Below are 10,915 nucleotides of genomic sequence, written 5' to 3'. Positions count from 1 at the left end.
CCCAAATAAATAAATAAATCTTTTTAAAAAATTGCAATTGGCAAGCCAAGAAAAGAGGGCTTTTATGCATGTACACTTGTCACAGCTTGGCCGGCAGGAAGAAGGATAGTTTTCTTTTAGCAGCAACAACAAGGTGCCCTTGTCTGCAGCCAGTGAGAAGCTACCACTGCTTCAAACTCTCATTTTCCTTCAATAAACTTTTGCTCAAAACAACTCCTCCCAACTTCCCCCTTTCCTCTATAAAATGATGCTGTCCTCATTTGTTCTCTGGATTTGCCTCTGGTTCACCATAATTTGTTTGTGTCGAATTGTGACTCCTCTGCTATTTTTGAATAAATTCAATTTTGCTGGCTGAATTGTTTACCTTTTTCTTTTACAAGGCTGACATAGGGTATGGTAAACTTAAGGAGGCATTAACTTGTGTTTTCTTCTTGTTATAGTTTCACTCACCTCTTTCTAAAAAGACAGCCTCATGTTGTGTATTTCTTTACTTTGAGGATTTGAGCCAAATCTAAAGAAAATTGGTTCCACTTAGTTGACTAAGACCATGTCTTTAACCTAATACTTCTCTCCATCACACATAGGAAGCAGTTTCAGATTGGTGAGCATTTATGTTATCCCTTATGAAAAGCAACAACAAAAATCTACTGCTCTTCATGTGTTTCCATTCCTTAGCATTTCTTTGCCCTTTGTCATAACACTTCCTCCAAAGTGTGACTCTGAAAGGGTACTTACATTTAGAACATTTTTATTAATTAAAATGCAGAATATAAATCATACCAGCTGTGGGACATAGCTGGAAATCAAATGTTTTCTAAGACTTTATTAATATATTGTAATTTGGATGCTTTAAATCTAACATCAATTAGAGGAAAGTCAACATGAGGAATTTTTAAAATACACGGTAATTACTATAAACATTTAAGTTTGTTGAAGGAAAGGAAAAATTTGCAAGACACTTCCTTTTAGTAAGGTGAATTGAATTTATATTTACACATGTACATGTAATCTGACCTGATTTGGCAGAGACAATCATAATTATTAAATATTTGAATACCCCTCTGATAAATAAATATATATCTACCTTTAAGCTAACTAAAGAGACTTCCCCATATGAGAATTCTCTAGATTGCCAATTAGCAACAAAAATTTGTAGTATCTACCCTTATAATTTTCTATCTGGGACTTATGTTTGGAATTATGGTTTATTTTCTTTTTCCATGGAATTATGATACTCAGAGAATGATTCTCTTAATCTACTTATACTCGCCTCTGATTGTAATTCAGTTGCATCTGACTGAGACTATGATTGCTTCTTGTTTTGAGGTGTCCTCCTGGGACCTCCAAAGTGAATTTTGCAGAGTAGCCATTGTATGTGTATGTGTGCACATACACATGTGCGTGTGTGTATCTCCCAAATACACTCTCTAAATTTGGTATAGTTATCTAGCTGTTTAAATGTGAAATTTAAATGTGAAATGGTAACAATAACAGAAATATGTATGCACACAAAAATACAGACACACACACAATGTTTTTGGGATAAATTCAATGAATAAGAATGCCATTTCAATAGGGAATGCTGAACAGTTGCTTCTGATTCTCAGCTTGGGTTTTTCATCAGGCAAAATTGGTGTCACACTTCCAACATATGGGAAATTCGCCTTTTTCTATTCACATACATTCCAGTGTACATTTTTTTCATCCTGTAAAGCAGAGATTTATTTCATCATGAAGAATAAATGTGCAATGTTGGAATAAGGCTTCCTTATAGATAATAATAAAGAATTCCAAACAAAATCTATTTTCAAGGTCATTGCTCTAGTCTAAAATGTATCTTGGAATTTCCTTTATGGTAAATGTTTTCAAAAGAGCAGTGGCTTCCTTTATAAAATCAAGAGAATGAGTCCAGTAATAGTCAAATGAAATATAATGAAGATGTAAGTCCAAGTCTGTATATTTATGAATATATTGCAGTTATTGATAGTGTGCTTTTATTTCAATATATTCATATATTTAATACACAAAGACATTTTATATCCAGTTACTCTTGTCTACATAGAAAAATGATTGAAAAGTATATAGGCAATATATACTAATAAAAAGTAAGTAGGTAATAAATACTCATGAAAAGTCAAAATAAGAAAGAGGAAATTATATTTCCCATCTTAGTGAAAATATATTCTCAGTTCCAAAATTAGTTTTTCTTTTTCTTTCTTTTTTTTTTTTTTAATTTATTTTTTATTGGTGTTCAATTTACTAACATACAGAATAACACCCAGTGTCCGTCACCCATTCACTCCCACCCCCCGCCCTCCTCCCCTTCTACCACCCCTAGTTCGTTTCCCAGAGTTAGCAGTCTTTACGTTCTGTCTCCCTTTCTGATATTTCCCACACATTTCTTCTCCCTTCCCTTATATTCCCTTCCCAAAATTAGTTTTGAAGTGTAACTTCTCTTCTGTCCTTCCTTTCTTGCTTCATTTTCTTTAAAGTACAGCTCCTCAGGTGGTATCTATAATTTTTAACATTACAATATGAAACTTCAATCTTAAAAAAAAAAAGGGCAGCCTGGGTGTCTCAGCGGTTTAGCGCCGCCTTCAGCCCAGGGCGTGATCTGGAGACCCAGGATTGAGTCCCATGTTGGGCTCCCTACATGGAGCCTGCTTCTCCCTCTGCCTCTGTCTCTCTCTCTCTCTCTCTCTCTGTGTCTCTCATGAATAAATAAATAAAATCTTAAAAAAATAAAATATGAAACCTCTGGGAAGTTCCCTAACCATTTTGCCAACTTTAACTATCATTACTTTGCATAACATTCAGTGTTAGGGTAGAGGCTAAAGGACTTAAAGAAATCTGCCAGGAAATTAGTACAAGTCACGAGTCACGTAACAAATGAGACCTTGTCCTGCGCTCTGTAGAACCTGTTCATGATGAGAATTCTACCCGTAACCTCAGTAGGCTGATATTTCATGCAGTAGATGGTAAGCAATGCTCATCTGTGTTCTTCTTTCAGACCTCTCTTTGTGTGAAGACCCACAGAGTATGTGCCTGCGGTGGGGCCCTGTCAAGGGTAGCAAGCTCACAGTGTTCTCTTCTGAGGTACTGTTACAGAAAATAATAAGGTGTCTGTAAACTTGTTTTGATTTTGGCATCAAAGTTTCTCTAGCAAGTTATAAAAATTTCCAGAATCTTTTTGCCAGTGGAGGCATACTTAGTCTTTAAGGCAGAGTGTGACTGGGAATGAATGCACCACGCTGGGAATGGTTTGTAATAAATGCAACCTCTTTACACGAATAAAGTTCTACTTTTATTGTAGCCCATAGGAAAACACATTTACTCAACTCGTCTTTTCAGTATTAGTATGTGATTTGTGTATAGAATTTTCCTTCCTTTGCAAAGCAGTTATAGTGCAAAGTCTCTAGAGTCTGAAAGCCAGTGTTTGGATCCTAGTTCTTAACAGAGGAAAGACCTTGAATAAGTTACTTGAATTCCCTGTGTTTCTCTTTCTTTGTCCATAAACAAGAATAATAATAACAATATTTTATAGGCTTGTTGTGGGGATTAAAGAAATTAATATATTTAAAGTGCCTGACACTTAGAAAACCCTGGAAAAGTCCCTATCAAGATATCATACATATGCATGCATGCACAGCCCTCCCCCCCGCCAAATTCTCATTGTGGAGAACATTACTGTGAACAATAGGGGGGTTCATGTCAATCAGCACGTGTACTAGCCCCTCTTCAAAATGATTTCCCTGGGGTTAGTAATCTAGAAAGAACTTTAAAAAGGAGACATTACAAGTTCTATATAAAAATATGATAGGAAAAAAAAAGGCAAAGAATTGGAAAAAAAAGATGAGAAAATCTTTAAGAGCTGTATGTAACAGAATGCCGAGCTTAAAAATATCAAACATTTATCTCTTCTGGCACAAATTCTGAGGAAGGTGGTATTGGCACTGGTTCAGCAGCTTACCAATGCCCTCAAGGCATTTCTTTCATTCTTTCTTCTCTGCCACTTGGTGGGTCAGTATTTTTTTTGCCTCTTTAGTGACAGCTTGGCTTCTACAGTAGCAAACATTATGCATTCCCAATAATATCTCAGTCTTAAAGAAGAGGGTCAGCAGAAAAAGAGTTTTCTTCTCCCGAATCTCCTGAATACCTCTCTCTCTCTCTCCTTTCTCTCCTTTTCTACCAAGGATCAAAGTCATTCCAGATGCTGTACCAGGAGACATCCTTGTATAGGTCCTTAGATTTGTTTCTTATATCTCAGTGCTAGACCAAAGTAGTGATCTGTGGTGTGTCCTTTAGATATTCTCTATGGCAGAAATACTCATAATCCCAGCTGCTAGAAATGTTGGTGGCTGTTGGCTCTCAGATGAATTCAGCTCTGAAAGTCTCCCTCAGTATAAGAGAGACTTTTCATCCCCTTAAGGTATCCCATAATGGGTGCTTTGATGCTATAAAGACCTAGCTCCCTCACCTTAAGATGGGAGAATTCTAAAGACCCATTCTAGCACCAAAGAGCTCAATGGTCTGAGATTTTTATTGGGATTCATCACAGCTCAACTCTTCTCTCTGTATAATCCAGATTCTTTTATCCTCCACTGGTGTTATTCTTTAAAGCCCTCTTTAGTCAAACTCCCTACCCACAAATCTTCACCTCAGAGTCTATATTCTAGGGAACCTAGACCCCAGACACCACTCCCTTTCAGTGGGAACTGTGATAATGTGATTGGCTTAATAGTTATAATTCATCCAAAAGTATCCTGCCCGAGGCCAGAGCTAAACACAAATTTCTGTTTTTCTAGTTTTTCTCACTGTCTCAGACATCTATGCAGTTAACTTCCTCACCTCCTTCAAATCTTTGCTCAAATGTCACTGCTTCAATGAGGTTGAACGTAAATCTACCTAGTATTTCAATCCTTCTCCTCGTCCCATCTCCCTGGACATTCTGGATCCTCTTACCCATCTCTACAGTTTTTATTTTCCAACAACACTTACCACCTTCCAATTTCTTAAATTTTGCTTATCTATGTTGCTGATTTTATGCTTACATTTATTGTTTGATTATATTACATGTATTGTATATCTCTCCCATTGAAATGTAAGCTCCACAAGGATAGCCATTTCTTACTATTTTCATTTACCGATATAGCCTGACTGTCCAGAAGAGGTTTTTGGTGCATATAGGCACTCAAGACTGATGGTCTGAACTAAAACAGCATGGCAGTATGGATAAAAGGAAACGGATCAATGAGTTATTCATTTGGTAGGTGAACACTGGTCCATTATCAACAGTGAATGAGTAGAATGTGAGGGACGAGGTGAGATACTTAGATAATTCTTTAGTGATGATATTGTCACACACTGAGATAGGGTATCTCAGTAAAAGAACCTGGTTTAGGGGTAAATGATGGATATTATTGAGGTGTCTGTGGGACATTTGACTAATGTACAATAGACAGTGGGATTCATGGAGGCTGGAAAGTAGATAGAGAAGCATATATGTGGGAATCAGACATAAATTTTAATTTTGTAGGATTTTTAGTGTGTATAGTGAGAAGAGAAAAAGACTTGCTAGAATCATGATGAAAAATATTATTTAATGTTTGGTAAGAGAAAGTGGAGCTGAGAAAAGAAGATCAATAAGTATCTGGATAGTGAGAAGGAAATGTACATACTGTGGAGAGGGAGGAACCAAATTGTTAAGTGATGATGGAAGAAAAATAAAACAATAAAAGGAAAAAGAGCATGAGACCTAAGAAAAGAGATAAAAGGGAAAAAGCTGATAGAAAGAGGAGGAGGATAAAAAGGATGAGATTTCTAGGAGACAGTAAAGAGGATGTTAGGGCTTGGTATTTCATGTACTTGTTAAATGTATACCTAACTTATTTCAAAATGCAAAAAGGATGTGATGACTACATAAAAACATGAGAGATGGAATGAATTATTCCTGTTGTCCAAGTACTTTGGTATAGAGGGGCAAGAGGGGCAAGTGTCATGTGATACTTGGATAACACGAGCCTCATCTAGATCAGAGCTATACATCATCCTCCATGAAATAGTCCATGGCGGTCTAGTTTACTAAAAATCCCTTCTTAAATACACACGTGTACACAGAAACACACACAGTCACATTGAAACTTGGCATTTCCCATTCAACACTCTAAACTAGAACATCCGGTATGTCCTATTTTATATTCAAATGTAGACCAAGGAAATGATTTTGGTTGTCTGTCCAATATAAACCAGAAAGAGGTTTCAATGCAAGGGGCAAGTAACAGAGCTATATTGTTCATTAATAGTCTTATTCTTTAGAATATATTTAGATCCCAGTTCCCTGTCATCTTTCATACTTACCAAGAAATTTTGCAAGTATAAACATTAAATTCTAAACTTTATCTGTGCCTTGAAGCATAGCTGGTAGCAGGCCTCCCCATAACCTCTTTGGCTGCTTAGAATTTGAAAAACAATTTTATTATACCAGCAGACTAACTATTGAATATATGCTAAGTAAAATGGGGATTTAGAATTATTTACTTAGGCAAAAAAAAAAAAAATTCCCACAAAAAGACATTATTTACCACAAAGTAAATTCCCTTCATTTTACTTGAACCTTTAGCATAAAATGTACTAGAAGAGTCATATTTTCCTTGAGTGAAACTCTTGAGTATGTATAGAGCCTAGGGTGTTTTTAAAAACTATGAATACTGATGTCATATATACACATCTGATGTGCCAAGTTTTGATAAAATAAGAAAACTGAGAAGGCATAAAAAAATTCTTAACACAATGAAATAAACTTTTATAGCACCAGATATAGATTGACACCAGCAGTTTATCTATGATAAATCTATTAATAAACATTTATTAGGGCCAAGTTATAACGTGGGCACTATAAGCAGTAGACACTGGGCAGAAAGACAAAAATAAGTAAGTCTAATCATCATCTATTAAAACACTGTATTTTTAATTTGTGGGGCACTGATGACAGAACACTGTTTCCAATTTTTTTAACCCTACAGCTGGAGAACTAATCTGTATCTTTTTCTTGCCTGTAGCAGTATTCTCAGCAGGGTTAGAAGCCTGTAGAGAAGTCAGTAGAGAAATTGTTTTCATTTCTATCCTTATTTTCTCCAATTTCTTCCTGCCTCTGTTTTCTCAATATTAATTTATTGCTTTATCAGTAGTGTTAGGTTGAGCAAAGGATAGACATTGAATGTTGCTTTTCAGTAATAAGTGACAAAATTAGTACAATAAAAATGCTTTTTAAAAAGATAAAATTCCCTTGGGACGCGTGGGTGGTTCAGCGGTTGAGCGTCTGCCTTCAGCTCAGGCCATGATCCCAGGATTTAGGATCGAGTCCCACATTGGGCTCCTTATAGGGAGCCTGCTGCTCCTTCTGCCTATGTCTCTGTGTCTCTCATAAATAAATAAATAAAATCTTAAAAGATAAAATGCCCTTGGATTACCCTTTCAATCATGTGTGGAAACTCAATAAATCCATCAATTCATTTATGACTTCCTTAGTATTTTTCCCCCATTCTTTGATGATCTTTCATGGAGAAGAGTCTGTGTGTTTTGTGTTGCATGTGTTTATTTCCTTGAGCTCAAACGAAGTCCTCTGCAACTTAGTCTCTTTCCCTCATGTCCACTGACCCTGGCTTTCTCTCTTTTTCTCTGTATGTTGGAGGATTCCATATTATGTACATCACAATGTCTAAAAGCTTAGATTTAGAATTGATGACAATAAAGCAAATTATGAGAGTTGTCTTCAAAGAAAATCTTGAGTTTTCTAGGATGAAAATTCTGTATAATATATGGAAAGAAAAGAAAATCACAGACTCAGATGAGAAATGAGAGCATTTTATGGAATAATAGTGAAATAAAATCTGATAAGAAGTCATGGCAGATTGCAGTATACTCAGTACAGGAGGTCGTTCATGGTTTTCTTCCAGGTTTGATACAGAAGAATGAGTTAGTTCATAGTAAATAGCTTTCCACCTGGGATATAAAAACAGAGTTTAAACGATGCATAACTATGTGTGTGTGTGTGTGTATATATATATAGCTAAGAAAACATACATATATACACACATACACAAACACACACATACATATATATATGTGAATATGTATAAATATAGGTACATATGTATTTAATGACCTATTGATTTTATAAAACAAAGATGAGTGATTTTTAAAAATGAGACATCGGTAAAAGTCACATATATAGTTGTAAATTCTTTTTTTTTTTTTTGTAAATTCTTTTTTTAAAAAGATTTTATTTATTTGTTTGAGAGAGAGAAAGATGGAGAGAGGGAGGGCACATAAGAAGAATCAGACTCCCCGATGAGCAGAAAGCCTGATATGGGCCTCGATCCAGGAAACTGAGATCATGACCTGAGCCAAAGCCAGACACTTAACCAACTGAGCCACCCAGGTGTCCCATATAGTTGTAAATTCTTTAAAGCTATTTTGAAGAAAATAAAATCTTAATGACTATCATAATACGCATCTAGAACACATAAACTATTCAAACTCTGTGATATACCACAGACTTCTCTTTGCTTCATCCATTGTATTTTTTTTTTTTAGGTTTTCCTTTTAGTACCAGATGTATTTTCAATGGTTTCAATGTTTTCAATATTTGTAACTTTCTTACCTCTTCCTGGGCTTTGTTTTGTCTTACTGGGAAGCTGAAACACTATTGATATTGTAAGAAACAAGGGCATATTCATCTGGAAAATAAAGAGTAAGTTCACCCATCTTAAATCTCCAACTTTCTATAACCAGATTATGTCAGACAATATAGGTACATCAGGCCTAATCTTTCCAAAAATTTTACAAGACAATCAATCACTTCTCCAATTTCTAAATCCAAAAATATCATATTTAAGCTTAAGGTATTTAATGAAGTACATTCAATTAGTAAATGATAGAGCAGGAATTCAAATACTTGACAGACTTTGTATGATATTTAATGAGAAACTAATAGCATTGACCTTCCAGGGAAAATTTTTAGGGTCTTTATACATCTTAATAATTGTTTTGGAAATTAATCTATCAAGACTTTCCTATAACGTTTCAAAATATTGCCCCCTCCCCTTCTCAAATCAATGTCCATAAAGGTAGCATGAAATGTAATTCTTGGCATTGACAACGACAAAAATAACAACAAAGAGATCTTAAAGCTCAGCATGTATCTCAAGTTAAAGAGGAGCCCTCTCACATCAAAAGGATTCTAGGCATTGAAAAACTCTGGTAACTGGAAAATGGCCCAGACAAAATATATAGTAGGGAGAAAAAAAATCAATATATAAAGTAAAAGCAGTCATCATTTAGTCTTTGATGACGGAGGATGATTTTGGAAAATGTAGAGGCTCAGGAAGTCAGTAGCTTTAGGACATAGGCATTGCTTGCCTACCTTTTTCATAATAATCATAGACCATAACTGGGGCTGGCTGAATGTTGGACACAAGGTTGGTTTGCTCAACACTGAAAGTAAAGTGGTTTGCTGTCCCAAAAACCTGTAAAGATGCAAATTATAAATATGTCAGGTCTGCATCACACAAAGACACAAATTATAAATACATTAGGTATAAATACATCAGCAACAAAAAGAAAATCACAGAACAAATTATCTCTGGGAGTTCATTATTTACTTAATTAAATAGATCTAGGGTAGCAGGATCTTACATAATGACAAAATAATGAGTTAAATGATATTAAATTATATGAAATTTTAAGTTCCATTTCTTATATTGAGGTCCAAGAAATCTAATTGAAAGCATTAGGGTAATGCAGGTGTGAATGGTCATGATGTACACATAGAAGGGATGACTCTAAAACTCTTGCTAGACTTTGTTGGAGTTCAAGCCAAACTATAAAAGAATTATACATCTGCTCTGTAACCATACCATGTTCGATGCTGTGAGGAATGAAAAACAGGGAAATGATAGTTCTGACTTGAGAGTCACCTAGTCAAGTAGCAAAAGCATATATAAAACAATGTTAGAGTTAGTAAGGAGAAGATAGATTATCAATGGGATTGAAGAGCACTGATCATCTTTAATGTCCCATATTTTTTGACTAACTCTGTCATATATACAGCTGACCCTCTGTAGGGGCATCAACCCCCTGCATAGTTGAAAATCTGATATAAGTTTTGACTCTCCAAAAACTGAACTACTAATAGCTTACTGTGGACCTTACCAATAACATAAACAAGACATATTTTGTAGGTTATATGTATTATATACTGTATTCTTACAACAAAGCAAGCTAAAGAAGATGTCATTAAAAAATCATAAGGAAGAGAGAATATATTTACAGTTTTGTACTGCATTTATAAAAAAGAAGTCCTGTGTGAGTGGACCCATGCAGTTCAAACCTGTGTTGATCAAGGGTCAACTGGATGTATTCATTTACATATGAATAAAATACAAGCATCCAAGGACATTCGGAAAAGAAAAGAAAGCCATGGGGAAAAAAATTATTACTCAACTTACAGTTTCCAAGTAGAAAAGAACATGGTCATTCTTGACTTCAGTCTTCATCACTTGGCCATTGTTTTCAAGCTTTATAGAAATTGGCAGGGAGGGATGGAGATTAAAATATTAAAGAATACCTCTAGTATTGAATATTTTCTTGCTTTTTACTTAACCAGTTTTCAGGTTTCTATATTATGGATGTTGTCTGTGCCATGATATTTTTTATAAACACAAGTAGGGACTAAATAAAGAACAAAGAATTGTATAATTGTATTATGACCTATGGGAAAAATGACTGCCAATTGCTTCAAATTAAGAATACTTGTTTCTCCAGTGTTATAGCAAAAATAAAAATGAACTTTGAGTATATTTATGTAAAGGAAGAATTACATGACTTTGTTTGGCTAACAAATTATTGTATCTAT

At 35.0% G+C, this 10,915-nt stretch overlaps 1 protein-coding gene across 2 annotated transcripts in view; it reads right to left on the bottom strand.

The window, feature by feature from the left end:
* Positions 1 to 1,532: 1,532 nt before the first annotated feature.
* The window catches only part of LOC140617522 (ovostatin homolog 2-like), a 51,394-nt gene continuing 42,011 nt past the window's right edge, over positions 1,533 to 10,915 (bottom strand). Inside the window, exons 33-36 of one of the 2 annotated variants that reach the window (XM_072799092.1) lie at positions 10,509 to 10,577; positions 9,425 to 9,527; positions 8,663 to 8,738; positions 1,533 to 1,706 (exon numbers count right to left, since the gene is read on the bottom strand). In XM_072799092.1, the coding sequence (XP_072655193.1) occupies positions 8,686 to 8,738; positions 9,425 to 9,527; positions 10,509 to 10,577 (225 nt within the window). In that variant the 3' untranslated portion in view covers positions 1,533 to 1,706; positions 8,663 to 8,685. Of the gene's footprint in view, positions 1,707 to 7,847; positions 8,002 to 8,662; positions 8,739 to 9,424; positions 9,528 to 10,508; positions 10,578 to 10,915 lie in introns of those variants that run through there. The other variant, XM_072799093.1, reaches the window with a different exon arrangement.

Source organism: Canis lupus, chromosome 25 (genome assembly GCF_048164855.1).
Source record: "Canis lupus baileyi chromosome 25, mCanLup2.hap1, whole genome shotgun sequence".
NCBI lineage: Eukaryota > Metazoa > Chordata > Mammalia > Carnivora > Canidae > Canis > Canis lupus.
The sequence above is the reverse complement of the archived record's forward strand: the minus strand, read 5'-3'. Positions and strand labels throughout refer to the sequence as shown.